Source organism: Apaloderma vittatum, unplaced genomic scaffold, assembly GCF_000703405.1.
Source record: "Apaloderma vittatum isolate BGI_N311 unplaced genomic scaffold, ASM70340v1 scaffold36920, whole genome shotgun sequence".
NCBI lineage: Eukaryota > Metazoa > Chordata > Aves > Trogoniformes > Trogonidae > Apaloderma > Apaloderma vittatum.
This window is the reverse complement of record NW_009696911.1, coordinates 19,141-36,873: the sequence shown is the minus strand read 5'-3', so window position 1 is coordinate 36,873 and position 17,733 is coordinate 19,141. Positions and strand designations below refer to the sequence as shown.

The following is a 17,733-nucleotide window of genomic DNA, read 5'->3' as shown; positions in this document are numbered from 1 at the left end:
TTCAGCGTTGCAGACCCGGTAACTGTGGAGAAGGGGAAAATACAAAAAAGCGCATGAGGCTATGGGAGAAGGTAGTTTTCAGGAAGGTTATAAAAGAAAGAAGAGATAGACAGCTGGAGGAAAGCTGTAGCCGGGCAAAAATTGGTTTTGGGGTGTTGGTTTTTTATGAGCAGCCAAGATTGATAATGAAAGTAATTAGTAAGTAGCAGGAAGGGACAGGAAATTAATGCACTATTGCTATGTTGTTCGAGTTGTTGCACTCGCTACCTGTTGACCCTGTTGGTAAGACTGCAGACTAACAAATGTATTTGCGACTGGGCGTCTCTTGTAGGGTAGAGTTCAGAAATCATGAAGGTTAGCTACTGTAGTCCTCCTGCTTGTAAAAAATCCCTGAAACAGTAAGAATGAGAATCATAGAATTGTCAGGGTTGGAAGGGACTTTAAAGATCATCTAGTTCCAACCCCCCTGCTATGGGCAGGGACATCCCCCATCCAGCATGGCCTTAAAAACTGCCAGGGATCAATTATATTTGATTAATTTGGGGTTTCTCCTCCCTACATGTCCAGGTTAACTCACAGATTTAGGTCTATTTTAGGGTAAGGCAAAAGTGTTGTTTTTTACAAGCAGCCAGATGAGCAACTAGAGAGAATTTTAAATTCCAAGGATTTGGTCTTGCCCAAAGGAATCAAAATTTTGAGTGTCTATGAATTACCATGGTACAAATAACCATGAATTACCATGATACAAATAACAAATCCTGCCTGAAAACAGGAGATGGCCTCTGGCCTGCTGAAGCTGCAGTCACTGCTAAATTTGCGTGGCACACAAGGCACACACGTGTCTCCCCCAACTCGTTTGCTCTGTAAAAGAATGCTGATGGCTTTGCTACAAACGAGTTTCTTTCCATCTTGTGTGGTTGGGTTGGGTCAAAATGAGAAAATGCATGGGAGGATGAATAGGACTATGTTTAGAAACTTATATTTGGTGCATACAAATTATCAGAGGTGTTAACTGTTTTGTAGTCTGAACTCCAAAGGTGTTCCAAGCTCATGGAGAGGCCTGAGAGGCTTTGTTTATACTGGCCAGAGAATTCATGACTCATGAATTGGGTTAGACACTTCTCCTCAAATTCTCCTTAAATATGAATCTGATTAAATCCATTTCTGTAACAATTTATCCAGCTTGTGTGGAAGGTCATCTTTTGTCTGATATGGTTGTAGTCTGGTAGAAATCTGAGACCAGAGCTGGAACGAAGAATGAGGAGCAAGAAAAGCAGATCCTTAAAAACAACGCAGCATGATTCCTTTCTCCATAATATTAAAAAGAGCTCAAACTGCTAAAACAGAGTGAATAACCAAGTGTGATAACACTGCAGTCTGATAAAGAACTCGACTTGATAGCTCAAATACATGTATACATTATATGGAAATTAAAATGAAAAGTATAGCTGATAAACAGGAAGGAATTAACATTATGAAAGTCTATTAGGAAACTTGTAGGTGCCAAAATGTTGATGCCTTTACTAACACGTGAATCACAGAAAATACAGGTTAAAACAGTTGTGCTCTGCGTGTGCAAGTCTCAGACTTCCTGTGATGGCAGGGCCCCTGAAAGACCCTTCTGCACAAAAGAAAGGTGATCTAAATGCTTTTGTATTAAATGTGTTCCTCAAAGCAGAGGGAGCAGCTGACGGAATTAGCATATTAAAATATTTTTGAGAGGTTAGACCTTGCAGGATGTTCTGGGTACGTGAGAGCTCTTCAGAGAGAACGTTCCAAACTCTGCTGCTCTCTTGCTAGTTTCTCCCACCTAATGCATGAGGGTGGAATATTCCTGCTATGCTTGTAAATCTTTTGAGGGGAATGGTGGAATTTCTGGTGTTTGAAGTATCTTTATTTCTACTACTTACCTGGGACATTGGGAAAGGATCAGCTTAAATATCCTAGGCTATGATTTGTAAAGGTACCTAAGAAATTGAGAAAAAATCAACTTGGAGCATTTTGTTTCCTGTAGCTCAGGAAAGGCTCACTGACCTTTTATGCATACAAAAATACCTCCTTTAGCAAACTGCCTGGCTAAGAAATGGATTTAGTTGGTTCTTTCAGTACCTTAGAAAGTTTCCTGAAACAAATATTAAGTCTTGAATCAATAAGGCTCATAAGTCTAATAAGCTTCTACCATTGGTGTCTGATTGCTGAAGTGCAAGGGTTCCTAAAAGAAAATAAAAGCTCAGCCTGAAAAACCTTTGTATTTAAACAGTCTATTAAACATAAGTATGAAAAGGTTCAATGGAAATGCTAGTATTTTGGAAATGCTAGTATGTACAAGCAGTTTGCAAGTTTAGCAATTCTAGCAATAGCTAATTTCTATTATCAACCACTGCATTTAGAAGGCTGGTATTTTAACAAATGAGTCAGTTCGTTTTCTTAGCTAGGTTGCTCTCTTTATCCTGTTGAAAATTTTACAGTTTCATTCCATGCAGGATGCTTGTGTTCATTTACAGACACGAAGAAAACACAAGCCTTTAGTTTTCCGAATTTGCCCTGAATAATTGTCTCTGCTGTCAGTTTGAGCTGTTCCTTCTCTGCTGATTTATTTTCCAGCCCACTGTAGTACTTTGGCATCCTCTTTTGTGCTACATTTATACTTCTCACATATCTTGAAGTATATCTGACTAGTCAGAGGACACATTAAAAAAATATTGAAAAATGAAATAGTTAATGTAATTTTTCTGCTACTTACAGAAGGACATGCACTGTTCAATCTCCATATGTTCAGTAGTCCTCCTTTTGCACTTAATATATTGATACTCTCCTCACAACACAAAGTTTATTTTCATTTCCTTCCTCTGATACGTGGTATCAACAAAGTGGCTGGATGTTTCTGAGGGAAAGGTTGTATCCAGCTACTTTAGATTATATATATATATATATCATGTAGAAAGCTGTTTGCTCTATAGGAAACAGGTGGTGTGAAAATAATATATTTCTAATTTTTAGAAATGAGTTGCACAATTGAAAAGGCCTTAGCAGATGCAAAAGCACTGGTGGAACGGCTAAGGGAACATGACAACGCAGCAGAAGCTCTTATTGAACAGACTACAGCTCTTAACAAGCGGGTTGAAGCAATGAAACAGGTTTGTTTTCCAACTTTGTTTATTAAAAAAACAACTTGGAAACGCATAATTTAAAATCATTTGCTACTATATAATATGTAATCAGTATGTTATTTGGTTAATCCTTTAATGCCATACTAAGTGTTTTCATTATAGGTGGGACTATGATCCAAAAATAGGTTGTTTATATATTTAGTTTGATCCTGTGAAGAAGTTTTCTCTGTTGCTCTAGTTTAAATATTAAAAACTAGCATTTATTTCAAGAACACTAGTAGAAATGGGTTGGTATCTTATACACCATCAGGTGCAGTGTTGTGCTTTCCTCTTCAGTGAAATACTTGTTTTATTAATTTCAATGTGCATATTTAATCATCCAGAGGCCCTTTTAGGTGTTGTTCTGTTCAGAACACTGAATCTTGTCACTATCTCCTTTTGTTGCAAAGTAGCTTCTGAGGCTTTTTTGTGATCATTTCCACTCTGAGGTGACACTATTGAAGGCTTGTTGTTAGATTGAGCGTGCCTTTCACTAGAGAACTTCTGCAGAAACATAAAGATGGCTACTGACTTTCCATACAGGAGTTCATCCTGTCATTTTAATAGAACAAAGGACGTATTAATGGGCTTGTAAAATAACAAAACCCTGCATATGCTTCATCCCTATAAAACTAGTCACGCAGAGGCTTCATAACTTCAATTCAAGAATATTTAATTTACCCATCTGTTGAGAGTCAGGCCCCGTTCAGGTCTATGTGACGTGTACCCATACAGGTTTAAGGTATTGGGAAGCCACAGTAAAGATCTAGAGGTTAATACCTCATGGTTTTCTTTACCATATGTATATCAGTTTTAAATTACTTGATGGTGAATTTGACCTGCCTTAATTGAGGGTTAAATACTGCCCACTACACACACCTGAGGTATGAAACTTGTTTAAGAACAAAGGTGCTACTTTTGTGTCTCTAAAGGGCAGTATGTTAGCATAACCTCCAGAAAGTGGAGGTTTTGATATTGTTATTAAAAAAACAGCATTAACTTGCTGGTTAAAGACTTTGACAGTAGAAGTTGTCCTTTGTGACTTGTTGAGTAATGCTTGCCTTCAGTTACTCAAATATATTGTGACTGTGTTGTGTGTTTTTTCCTTTTTTTTTTTTTTTTAATAACTAGTACCAAGAAGAGATTCAAGAGCTCAATGAAGTAGCAAGACATCGCCCTCGGTCTACCTTAGTGATGGGTATCCAACAAGAAAACAGACAGATTAGGGAATTGCAGCAAGAAAATAAAGGTAAAACGTGAATCTTCTGTCCTTTTCAAGTTCCAGCTTGCACCACTGGAATCAGTGAGATTTTTACCATTGATCTATTCTCAAAAAATTGTTGCAGAATTTTTTCCTTATGATGTCAATTTGTCAGTTAAACTGATCATAATGCAATCTAATAAACAGTCCTAATGTCCAACCACTGGGACTATGATTAACAAAAAGAGAGTGTTGTGGGAAATTACTTTTTTGGTTCTTATCTGATGTTCAGCATGAGTGAGGAGATAAACAGAACTTAATTCTGCAGTACAGGTGTCTATTTGGAACCATGTTTTCCCACTATGAAAAATAACTAATTTAGGAGTAGTCAGAACAAGTAGTAGTATAAGTGCAGTAGTAGAATTCCAGGAGGAATTCTCTACACTAGGAGATACTGTTCCTCTTGGAACACCTTAGGTATTCTAACAGTTATATTCAGCAAAGGATTCGATGATCTCAGTTCATATGAATCTTATCTCAGGAGTTATTTTGTCCTTTGACTTATTTAGGACATGAGCATTTTTTAACTCTTATATTACCAAGTTGCAGATTAAAACAGATCTTTAGATTTCTTTCTAGCCTTTGTACAGTGCTGTTTGTAGTGGCTAAAGATCCTCAGCTGTACTCAAGCTGACTTATGTCAACTAAAGGGACTGACTATGAAGTCATATTAACAAAAGACCTTCTGTTTGTGACTGAACAAGAATTTCCCCAGGGCAGTCACCACTGGAGGCATTTGGAGAGCCTACAAAGGTTTTAGGGTGCAAAGAGAGGTGACCCTCAATTAAGGGCTTTTGCATTTTGTTTCAATTCTTCTCCGTTTAACTGATTTTAAAATTATGTTGGTAGAATTACGCACATCTCTTGAAGAACATCAGTCTGCTTTGGAACTCATAATGAGCAAGTACAGAGAACAGATGTTTAGGTTGCTTATGGCGAGCAAAAAGGATGATCCAAGTATAATAATGAAGTTAAAAGAGCAACATTCCAAGGTAATAACTTCATTGTTTTTTGCCTTTGTTTTTTTCTAGTTAACAATTAAGTTAGTTTGTAGTGGATCAGTTCAAAGCTTAGTTTGTCTCAATTTTTGTATCATTGTGCCAAGTTCTAATTTTTATAATCCAGTCCATGAAACACAAACAGAAGACTTGATCAGTTGAGTAAGTCAACCATATTAGCTTCTCATTTATTTAAGCTTTTAACAAGTAGCATTTCATTACTGTATCTACTTAATTTACTTTTGTTTTGCTTTGGTCTTTAAGATGACTGCCCTATTTGCTTTCAGATGTCCACAGATCTCAGTATTCAGATATTTGGACTGTTTTGAACTTATTCTTCAAAAAATAATTAATAAACTTGTGCATACTGGGAGAGTAGGAGGGCCAAGGTTTTTAAATTCAATATTCAAATTTTTTTTCCCTAAATACCATAGATTTTAAAAAATGTTTTAAAAGTTCTTTTGAATATTGAATAATATTCCTGCCTCGACTCTTGGTTCATGTTTCAGTACTGATCAGGATCGCTAAGTAGAATCCAGAGCAGCCTGAGATGCTTGAAGGGTGGTGAAAGTTGCTGGGATAGGTGTGCTTCCTCTTAGTTTTTGAAAACTAGAAAAGCAAAATGCCATTAAGCTACATTTTTTTGAAAACTGTCACAAGTGAGGTATATATGAGTGTTTAGCTTCATACAGGATTAACGTATGTTTTCATAGCAGTTTAGGCTTTTTTAATGTATTTTCAGGAAAATTAATTATTCTAGATCTAGATCTAAAATGGAGCTTTCTAACAAAGTATTTTATTATATTTGAAATGAAATGTAATCATCAGAAAGCAGTATAACTGTGTAGACAAACATTAGTTTGAAGTGTTTAATAATCTTTGACCTCAACAAACTAAGTCTGCCAAGCAGAGTTAGGATCTGCATACCTGGAAAACAAGGTTTAAGAATTTGGTGTTTCCTTATCTGTTTACAAAATCACATCTAATTAGTGCCAGTGAAACCAATGGGACTACTTAGATTGGTATGAAAACATGCCCTGTATCTTTAATATAAACTGTATCTTTAATATAAACTGTATCTTTAATATAAACTATTAAAAAATGACAGGTATATACCCTTTTCAAAAGTTACCTTAGCATATAGTATAGCATATCTTACAGCCTCAGGAGTACCAAGACAAGAGGGTAAAATTATATCTGTCTTGAAATGGACTTTGAAATTTCATTTAGAAATACTTCTATAGGTTAAAATCTTGAGGTATTAAAAAAGTAGGAGATCTAGGCTTCAACATCTTGGTTAAATCTGATCACAAAAGAATGCCAAATGAAGAGGATTACCCATAGTCTGACATTTATGTGGAGTTTCATTACTTTTTCTTCTGATCAGCCTTCACATTCAGTAAGATTAAACAATCTTGAAGCAGTTTTTAAATACTGCTTGTTAACTAAAAAAATCCATCACACCTAACCAATTAACCTCACTGTTACCAGTAATTGCTGTTTTCTCAAGTGACAGTTCCTAAACTTTAATGCCTATTTACAAAAGATTATTACAAAAACATGGATTTCTGCAGATCAACAAATCTTTAAATAGAGCAACCTTTAAATAGAAAAACAATTTCTTTTAGCAGACAGATACACAGTAATACGTACGTATGAAAGAGAAAAGTGTGTTGCTAGTAATGACCCTTATCTAAGCGTGCTGTTTGAATTTGCTCAGCTGAAACAAGGTCTAAAAACATCTCTGGCTTTTTTTTCTTTTTCCTCTCTAGAGGAAAAAAAAAACCAACAATGTATGGCAAAAAAAAATATTAATAAAAGAGATACAAGGAGTGTTCACAGTTGTTCGAGGCTATGTTTGTAAAGAAACACTTTCGTTGCATTCTTTGGTATTATGGGATCTAAGCTCTACACATCTGCCTTCTGGAGTAGAATGTTACAGTTTTGTGTTGACATCTGATCTAACATTAGTGACCATGGAACAGGCCCTAAATCATATTGATCAAGAGGCCACATAAGCTGGCAAAATAGGAAGTAGGAAGGACAGCAGCACATCTAAAATCCAGTAACTCCTTGCCAGCCCTTCTCAAGGGTACATCTTTGCCAACTCATTCTCTCTGACCACAGCTTCCTTTCAAGCTAAATTTAGTTTTTCATTGAAAAAAAAAAAGTAACCACCTTCACTGGAAACTGAGAAGAACATAATAAACTTACTCTAAGTTCCACCTCCATACACACCATATCCTCGCCCCTGTGAGTGGGCAGTTAATGAGGTAAATTGCAGCTTTTGAAATTGGAATGGCAGAGAGGAAAGGATGGAAAGGGCTGATGTTCATTCTAGTAAAGTACTTTTTTTTGGTCAGATAAAATTTATGTTTTCAAGAGAGGCAGTTCTTTATGGTAGTTTAATAATTTCTGGTAGTTTAAAGGCAAGCTGATCCTTCTCTGGAAGAGGGGTTGGACAAGATGATCTCTTCCAACCCCTACCATTCTGTGATCATCTGCTAGATGTATGGACTTCCAGTCAAACTTAAAGGTGGGATTTAACTTTAGTCTATATTGTTCTTTGTTTCAGTCCTACTGTTGTGTTTTTCTGCAGTATTAGTAACTGTTGTGAATTTTGTCCAAAGGCCAGGTCAGACATTGATGGGCTGGCATAATAGTAGAGTGGAAATAAAAGATAAGTTGAGGAAAAAACAACAACAAATAAAAACCTCTGGAAATACCATTAAAGTATTTATCTTAGCTGAACAGCAATGAATGCTAAAGGCATAGGATCTTTATCTAGAACTGTAGGTGAGAAGTAGTGACCCTTTAAGCATTTCCTGCTGGTAGGTTGGCCAGGGAGAAAGCAAACCATCACCCAGACTAACAAGGTCCAGGTAAGAGATCACTTCTTTGCCGACAGGGAAGATTATCTAAAATCCAGCTTCCTTGCAAAGGCTGTTATATTGACATTAATGGCTCCTATCATTCCACTCCTGGTACTGGCACAGAACAAGAGCAAAACAAATTACTGCTCTTTTTTGTCTCCCTCCTTGAATCTTTAAGTAAGATGTGGTAGTTTTTTATAATAGGAAAGTGCCCTATGAGCTTAATGAACAGACACAAAGAGGCCAGTCAAAACACAAAAGTTTTGGTTACAGTTTAGCGTGGACACAGACCTCTGAGGTCCTGATCCCAAATAAGCTGGAATTGGATTCAAGCAGAAGTATCTAAAAAAGAGCAAAGGACAGATCCGGATCTGAGTTTCTGAATAAATAACGCAGTAAGGATGCCCACTTCGGCTGGTCTCTGGAGAGATAAATGCCTACCCCTAGGCTAGTACCGGCTATGCCAGACTCGGGATCAGGTTTCAAATCCTTCAAAGGGAGGGAATATCGAGTACCTTGCTGCTCATATTCTGCATATCTAAAAATTAAGTCCATTAGTTTCTGCAACATGGGAAGGTCTTGTCAGATCAAGCCGACGGCAAATGTGTAGCTGTATGGAACATGTAGAAGCTATGGAAGACATTAATTTAAACATAATTTTTTAATAGAAAAGTCTGATAAAAAGGATCACTGTGTGGCAAACTAGGTGTATGTAAATGAACAGGACAGCAGTGGCTGCTCATTCTGTTAAGTTTCAGAGTTTGTTTTCTGAAATTTAGGTCTGTGTTCACACTTTAAGTGGTACAGCAGTTAAAATGCACATTTAATGCTCTGCTTATTTTTAATAATGCAGAAAATAGACTCCTAAAGCTGTCATTGTTTGATTTTTACAAATTAGGAGCTGCAAGTGCATGTGGACCAAATTACAGAAATGGCAGCAGTAATGAGAAAAGCCATTGAAATTGATGAAAAGCATGGCTGTAAAGAGCAAGAACGTATCATTCAGCTTGAGGTAAGTAGGACATCAAACCAGCAATGGCACAAATAGCAAGGCAATGAATGTTATCACAGTTATTTATATTAAGTATCTCTTGTGGGTTACTGTATCAGTCACTCACACTGCTATTTTGTTCCACTTTCCTTGTTGGAGGACTGTAAGTACTATTTTCTCCACTACAGCTTACCCTCAAGTCTTACACAGGGGATACTTTGTCATCACAGATAAGTGGTTTGTATTTGTGTACTGGCTTAAGCTTTCTCTTTTTTTGAAGTCCCTGTGAACGTAGCAAAAAGCTAGGAAATTATACAAATTCATCCTAATAAGACACTAGGATGCAAATAGTAATACACACACCTTTGGCTTTTAAATATTAATTTTTTTTATATAGATTATAATAATTCTGTGCCTTTGAGGGGATTCTCAGTTGTTTATCACTGGAAAATCAACACCATTACTCTTTGATTAGGTGCCAGCATGCAGTTCATTATGGGACAAAGTGTGTGGAAAGAACAGGACATTTATTTTGAACTGCAACATTTGAATTTAATTACCCTTTTCTTACCTGTCTTTATGTTTTCAGCTTTTTTTTTAATGCTTAATGCCCATTCAAGAAAGCAAGAGTATCAGAAACCTGATGGTTTTAGTTTTAGGTGATAACATAGCACTACCTGACTGCAAATCAGTATTTTAATCCTTATACAGTATGTTTGGCATACAGCAGAGGAGAAGTTATTAATGTAGTTATCTTGACTTCTTTCTGGAGTTCTGTTACGTGCTTTTTTCTTTCTCCGGTTATAGCAAGAAAACAAAGGATTGAGAGAAATCCTTCAGATAACTAGAGAATCTTTTCTGAACCTCAAGAAAGAAGATGCATCAGAGAGCACATCTCTGTCGGGATTAGTAACAAGCAGTGATTTGAGCCTGAGAAAAAGCTAAAGACTATGGAAGTCAACAAGCTTCAATTGCACACTTTACAGTTATCAGGGGTCACTTGTCAAGCACTTGTTACTGAATAGGGCACCAGCAAACAAAGGCATCTTAAACTCCAGTTTAGTGGCTTTTATACTATTTAAAATAAAAGCAGTATTCTACAAAAACCTTAGTGACAGATTAATTGCCATGGATCTAACTTCAGTAGGAAATGGATTAATGCGCTTATGAATTGGGAATTATTTTTATATGAATTCATTTTACACATAAAGGACAAGATTTCACATAATTTATATATGTTATTGCTCATACAAAGTTTTTGGTAAACCTATTATATAATAAAGGTAAGATCTAAAGTCTGCCAAATACGTAGTAACTTATCAGTATGCTTTGTGTGTGATCCTCATTTTTTTTCCTTTAAGTTTTTTAATAAATTCTCATTTTGCAACAAACCTGTTTAATGAAAAGGGTACATAAGCAGCATGAAATGGAAGGATTTCTGCTTTTTCACCACCGGGTATTCTGTTCAAGTACAAAGCCAATTGTTTAAACACATAAGCAATGCTTTTGCAGTTGCGCGATATTTGTTGGTTGTTTTATCTTTTTTTTTTTAATTCAACAAGATTCTTTACAATATGTATACTTGTGTTTTTCAAAATATGAGAAGAGCTTCTCCTGCTTTTTTGCTTTCTGGAACACAGGTAACTTAATTCTGCCTTAGTTTTTACTTTTATGAGAAAAAAACCCAAACAGGTTCAGTTCTCTATAGATAAGCCACCGCATTAGCCCCATCTATTTCCAATTATTTGCCCGAACTTCACAACTGGTAAATGGCACTTTGAAAGTACCCAAACAGCAGCAACACCAAGGCAGTTGGGGGAAGGAGGAAGAAGCTCTGTAGCAAAGCTGGCAGCCTGCATGCTTGCAATCAACACTCTTGACTTTTTTTCTTTCTTGGGCACTAGTGATTGGAAAGGTTTTTAGGTAAGTTTCAGGTATGTTTGCACTAGGAAAAGTTTTAATATACTACGGTGCCAAACGGAGTGCTCGCTTTTAATCCTCAAATACTTGCAGAAGTGAAAAGGAATTGGCTTTCCTAGCTCAGAGCACAGCTTATATTGTACACAGATAGGACAGGAGTGCTACACACAACAGACTTGTAGTAAAGAGGTGCCAAAATAATTCGTATGTGGCTTTTTGTCAGACTACTGCTTCTCTGTCAAGGCAACAAGAACACTCTTAGTACTGATCACCTGTACCATCACTTTTTGTCCAGCCTGTTACCATAATCTTAATTTGAAAAGCACACTCAAAAGAAGAATAGTGAAAGCTTTCAGCCACAGAAAACTAAATCTACAACTGCCACCCACAGTTGAATGTTTTGACTGTTTAATAATTTACCAAGCAAAATGAGTTGAACTTCTCCTCTGAAATCAACTATGAATCAATTTTGATTTTAAGTTACAAAAGAATTAAGCATAAAGCACTTTTAAGTGTGTCAATTTTAAATACAGCTTCCATTGCGTCAGTATAGCTTTGCCAAGCTCAAAGGTTATCGCACCACAGGTCTAAGGGTGATCTTTCAGTGTCCAGTGAACTAATTTATAGGAAACTTAATATTTTTGTTCTGTTGTTGTCAGTTGCTGCCCTCCTTCCTGTAATGCTTTTAAAAGAAAAAAAAAAAAAGTGATGGAAAAGGAAAGTTTAGCAGAGACAATAAATGCTAGTTTTCAATTAACTAATGCAAATGCTAGGAAATGCCATTGAGAGGACAAATAAATTGAGCTCTCCAAATTTTCACAGCCTTTTTAGAAGTGAAGAAATTGCTACATCCTCTTTCCAGAAAATCTTAGCTTGTTTCTACGCTTAAGAATACATTGAGGACTTTTGCATGCGTGAAAAAAAATGTTCTAACCATTTCCCACCTTGATAAACACCTGGGGGGAACTTTTTGGGGAACATTTTATCTCAAGTACAAAATCTGCGTGTCTGCTATTCTTATCTGTAAAACCTTGCCATTGCTTTTATAATTCAGGTTTTGCATTTCTACTGTAGCTTGCAAGCTGGTGACTTATCAGAAGCAACATGTTTGGGTTTGGGGTTTTTTGGTGTTTTTTTTTGGTTTTGTTTTTCAATTGACTGGTTTGTTGTTGCAAACTTATGAGAAATTTTGGCTTTGTCAAGTTATCTTTTTAGAAGCATCTTCGCAGCCATTGACTGGTGTCAGAGGCATTTCTATCCAGGTAGATGCTGACTGCAGTTTGTTTTTCAAATACAATCTCCACTGTTGTACAGCAGAGAAGGGTTGTTAGGCTGTGGCAGTTCTTTAAGGTTGCTCTATTATGAAATAATGCTTGATTAGTGTTTATTTTTGTAAATTAAAAAAAAATGTGACTTAATTTATCTACTCCTAGTCTTCACATTTGATATGTCTCCCCTTTCATTTCCCCTGACCTGATCACTTTAGGATTTTAAAAAGAACCTTCACAGTCCGTGGAGTGACTATTTTTCATTGCATACCTGTTATTTTTGTAATGCAGATGGCTTGAAAAGAATTTATGGCTAGAGTTGTGTACTGTACAGTAAACTTATTTTATCAATAAAGTTGACTGAAAATATGGATGTCTTCATGATTAAAGCAAGGTACTGAATCTGAAATGAGCCTTGTTAGTAACATGCAAGAAAAAGACATTTTGCCATTTACTCAGCTTATTTTTATTATTTCAGGCAGGCAGGCCAATGTTGCTATATAGTACAAGTAAAAAATACCTCTGTGAAGTCCTCCTCTTCTCTTGGAAACTAACAGTCACCTGTACACAAGCAGTTACTCATCTTCCCAGTGAACCACTGGACTGTTTACTGATAGAGAGGAACAGTAAGGATAAGCAAAAAGCAGTCCACTAGGCTTTGATTTCTGTATCACAACATATTTTGGTACAGATAGGATGATAGTTGTAGGTTTTTCTGAAGATTAAAAAAAAGTCACTTTGACTTGTTTCAAGCTCTGTGTAAATGAGAATGTCAGTGGATTACATTTGTAAACTGGCAATGCAGTGTTTTCTCCACTTCCCTGTAATTTCTCATAAGAGAAACTTGTTTTCAGTATCATAAATCTTGTGTTTAAAGACAGCTAAAAACATCAAGCCAAGTCCTAAATACACATAACAGCTACTCAACTGAGGTAAAGCTGAAGGGCACCTTGAAATTAAGTTCGGCAGTTTTTGTACAACTAAGCTTTAAATAACTTTGGCTTTTTAACGAACACATTGGATTAGAAAATTATGTTGAAATACAGAACTAATGGCACTGGTTTTATGCAGAATTACATTTACTACGACCTCTTTTGTAAATACACAAAAGAAGATTGACATCAGCTCAGGATTTTTTGCTGTTTAGTTTGTAAGCATTAAGCTTTAAAAGCACTTTTGCCAATTAAAATATTTTCTCAATCTCCTATTGAATGTAAAATGTGCACTTGTTCTTTCTGGAGATGGTCACATCTGAGTGTCTGGAGCATCTCAGGACGGCAGGTGGTTAAATCAGCTAACATCAGGGCTGGTCAAAGTATCACAGGCTGGCTGCAGGGACAGCGGGAAGATGGGACAGGTGAGCAAAAGAAACCTTAAGTTGGAAATGAAGGCAGGTGATAAAGGAGTAAGTTTCAACATCAGACAACATGTTCACCAGCCTTTTCAACATCATGCTGTTGATAACACTGGAAGTTCTGGAAGCAGCATCAAGGTACACACTGCCAACAGAGACCAAAAAAAGGGAGAAAAAGAAAGAAGACTCAGTGGGAACACCGTTCAGCTGGAGGTGTCCAATAGCTGTCTGCATGGTTGTCAAAGGCATTGTCTCAGGGGGATTCCATTTAACCTGGTGTGCAAACAAAACTATCCCCCTCTTGTCCTAGAGGGGTCTGTACACTCTCCAGTATGTAACCTCAAACTAGCACCAGCAAACAAATGCCCGTTGTTACTGTTTAAAAAGCAGAAGCATAGATTCTGTATGTCAGCAGTTGACCTCTTGCTAAACTTACCTTTCCGGAACACCAAGGTGTGCTGGGAGAACCACGTGCAGCATGCAGCTGTTTATCACATCTGCATACCAGGTAAAGGTGTCAGTCACACTCAGCCTCACCTTTCCCCCATTCCACTTTTCATTTGCAACACAGTCAAGTTTCATATGAGGACACTAGAGCAGGCTAATTGAAACCAAATTGCTTACCGTCCACATAACAAGATGTGCTGCAAAGTAAAACATTCAGTGAACGTGTTCCTGCTGCCTGCAACCACCTCCCTTCCCCAGACATGTCCTGATGCAGCAGCGCACCTGTTGGGAGCCACTGTGGCCACACCTTTGTGTCAGAGAACATCACTATTTCCAAAGTTCAGAAAAATCTCACCTGACATCTAGAAGAAAACCTTAAGCAACTGCTCAACATGGAAGGAAACATTTAATAATTCCAGTCTTGGAAAAAATTCACGCTCGCGACGCTCCGCAGACACAAACTAAAGAACAGGAGCACATGGGAAACAAGCAGAACTCCAACTGTAGTGCCTTTTTGTTAACCTAAGGTCAAGTTTTACCTCTTTTAAAGAATGGCAGAATGAATAATTTCCCTACTTCAATTTCTCACCACTAAAATATCTTAAGAAATACATTTAAGAATGGCTATTTAAGCTGTGAAAAGCATTAGATACGTTTTTCAAAACTCAGTTGTTAGAAGCTCGAACACACTAATGGGTGCAGGGCAATCAGTGTCTTTGGTTTTCCAATATTATGCTCAGGAACATAGTAAACAATTTTTAAATGAATCATCACATGCAACTCATTAAATTACTGGCTAGGCAAAGAGTATCTGCCTCCTACGATATACTCTATGTGTGCTTCTTTGCTTCTTGCGTGTGGCTTTCTTCCCCAGAGCACCGATTTAAAAAAAAAAAAAATAAATAAAATCCAGCTCACTTTCAGCACATTAGATAACCTGTTTTTACACCAGAAGGCAGTAGGGATAGTGTGAAAAATTGCAACAGGTGCTTTTTCTGACAAGGCAGACTTTTGAAAACCCAAGTTCTGAAGCAGGTTGCACACAACCATTTTTCCTGCCACTCCCTCTCACCCACAAAATTAACTATTTTATTGCTCTGTTTCAAGTTGTCTTCCCCTAGCACACATGAAAGTATAAAGCCTTGTATATGCAAAACAGGTACAGCTGTCTGCCTAGAGCTACATGCTAGCAGACAAGGTTGGCTATCATTTAAAAATATAATATGACAAGCATCTGTTTGAAGAAACAAAAATATTATTGGAGCTGTTGTTTCTAAAGAAAACTGAAACACCAAAGCCACCTAATCAAAGATGTGGAAGAGGACAACCTAATTAACAGGTTGTCCAGACAATAATATTCATTAATATCCCAGATGAATATTGAAAAAAATTCAAATAAACAAGGGATCTATCAATGCATCTCAGCCACTTAGAACACATCAACCTAACATTTAAATACTTACATTCTGTGGAATAGTTTTACTTACTGGAAGCTCAATTCTTCCTATTTGGATTATTCACTGGATGAACAGATTAGGAGCCAGTTACAACGACACCCACCACACGTACAGTTGCAAAGGTCACATGCAAGGCTACAGCACGATGCTGACAGTTCTTAAGCAAGAGAGATGGAATGCTCAAAGGCTTAGTGAGAATACAAAGACTTTCAGATGGGGCATACTGATCTCTCAGGAGGGGCTTCCTGTTTCTCAGAAGCATTTTCAGATAAAAGGACAGTAGGTAAAGACAGAATAAAAGCTGGAACAAATCATTGGATTGAAAAGCATCCGTGCAAATTTACAAGAGGAAGGCTTTGGGAAGGCCGTTTTTGCCTTTGTTCCATGTTGGAGTAAGAGACCAATACGGAGGGGACCAAAGTAATCCTTTAAGCCTCACTTCTTCTGCTATTGCAAAGAAAAGCAAAAGCTGCATAACTCAGCCCTAGTTAGGGAAATGGGAAGGAAGGCAGCACAGATGAGTGTCAGGTAAAGACCTGCAATGCTGAAGGATGATTTTAGGGGTTTTAACCCGGTCTGCTGCCTCGACACCGCAAACCACAACACACACCTCGCACTTCAGGATTAGGAGCAGGAGTGTGCTAAGCTAGTCTTTTTTTAAAAAGAATACATTTGAGCCTACTTAAAGAGATCAGACAGAGGAAGAGAAGGTTTTCCTTGTGAGCAAAGGTCACCAGGAGCTCCAGAACTGACAAGCTTACCCAAAACCAGCAGCAGCACACAGCTCAGCCCCAGAGCAGCAGTGAAGGAGGGATGTCACATCGGGCATAGAAGAGACCAGAGCGAAGGGGCCCAGTTCTCGCTGCAACACACAGCACTCAAACAGGCAAACTGTAAAATGCTTTCTCTCCTACCCATGCCCAACACCACCAGAGGTCACTGCGGTTGGCTGAGCTTCATGACTAGGCCCTGCTGGGAATATCAGTGTTACCACTAGAACCTACCTGTCAGCCAAGTTCAGTCCTTAGCCTCTAGTTAACAGTAAGAGCAACCTCCTGAAGAGTTACTGCAACAGCAGGATTTTGGTCCTCAAGCAGTTCTAAACTAAATGTTGCTTTACCTTCTGGTTTGGTGTCCTGTTTCTTGGGGAGTTTCATATAGTTTTGGCAATGTCTAAGTGCCTCAGACGCAGAAAAAGAAAACAGCTTGAAAGCAAGCCACCAAACAAGCCAGATCATATTAAAGGCTCTCTGACAGCTGTACCCAAAAGATGTCATCCAGATAATGTATTTCACAGGAACTGAGTTTTTGTTTCAGACCAGCACTCCACAAATTCCATGTTCTACTCAGATTTCCAAAAGCCAGGCTTGCAGCCACAAACAGCAGCAGTGTTAAGCAAAGACAACGTTTTCTCAGAAGCCTCTATCATGGGTTTTATATAACACCCAGCAACTGGGGCCCCAGAACGGTTCCAAGTGCTTTATAACTTGACATATGCAACATCTCTGCCAACAAGCTGAGAAGATCCAAGACCAATGACTAATACCTTCTCTTCTTGCCAAGCACTAGCAGCATGCACTGGAAGATCCACACCACACTTTCTCCTAATCAGGAAAGCCACTTACATGGCTTACATAAACATAGAGGTGACAAAGGAACATTTATTTTGTGGGCCCCTTCTATGCTCTTCCATAACCTGCTCCCAACTCAAAGTGCAAAGCTTCAGAAAGGGAAGAGTGTCTTCCTCTCCGAAGTACACCTCTGGAAAGCATGATCTGTTTCTATTTTCAGTCATGCTTTCTGAACACTTAGGGAAGCGGTTAGGCAAGCTGCCTTGCACATGTAGCAGTACTCCATAAAGTGGTAGAGTCAGGCTGGGTTTGTGTTTTTAAAGTGAGGAAGGAGATAAAACACTAAAGAAAGATCTGTCTCTGAGAAAATTGGTGTCCTCAAGTCCCTTGTGCCACAGCTTGTTTAACTGCTAGGAGAAATTATCAGGGGTGTGAGAGGGAGGG

General features: G+C 37.7%; 1 protein-coding gene across 1 annotated transcript; it reads left to right on the top strand.

The window, feature by feature from the left end:
* Positions 1-3,002: 3,002 nt before the first annotated feature.
* On the top strand, positions 3,003-10,524 carry FGFR1OP2 (FGFR1 oncogene partner 2). The gene is made up of 5 exons (XM_009876559.1): positions 3,003-3,137; positions 4,281-4,398; positions 5,260-5,402; positions 9,180-9,293; positions 10,080-10,524. Exons 1-5 carry the CDS (start codon positions 3,003-3,005, stop codon positions 10,215-10,217), a joined length of 648 nt encoding a protein of 215 aa, XP_009874861.1. The 3' UTR covers positions 10,218-10,524.
* The last annotated feature ends 7,209 nt before the right edge of the window (positions 10,525-17,733 follow it).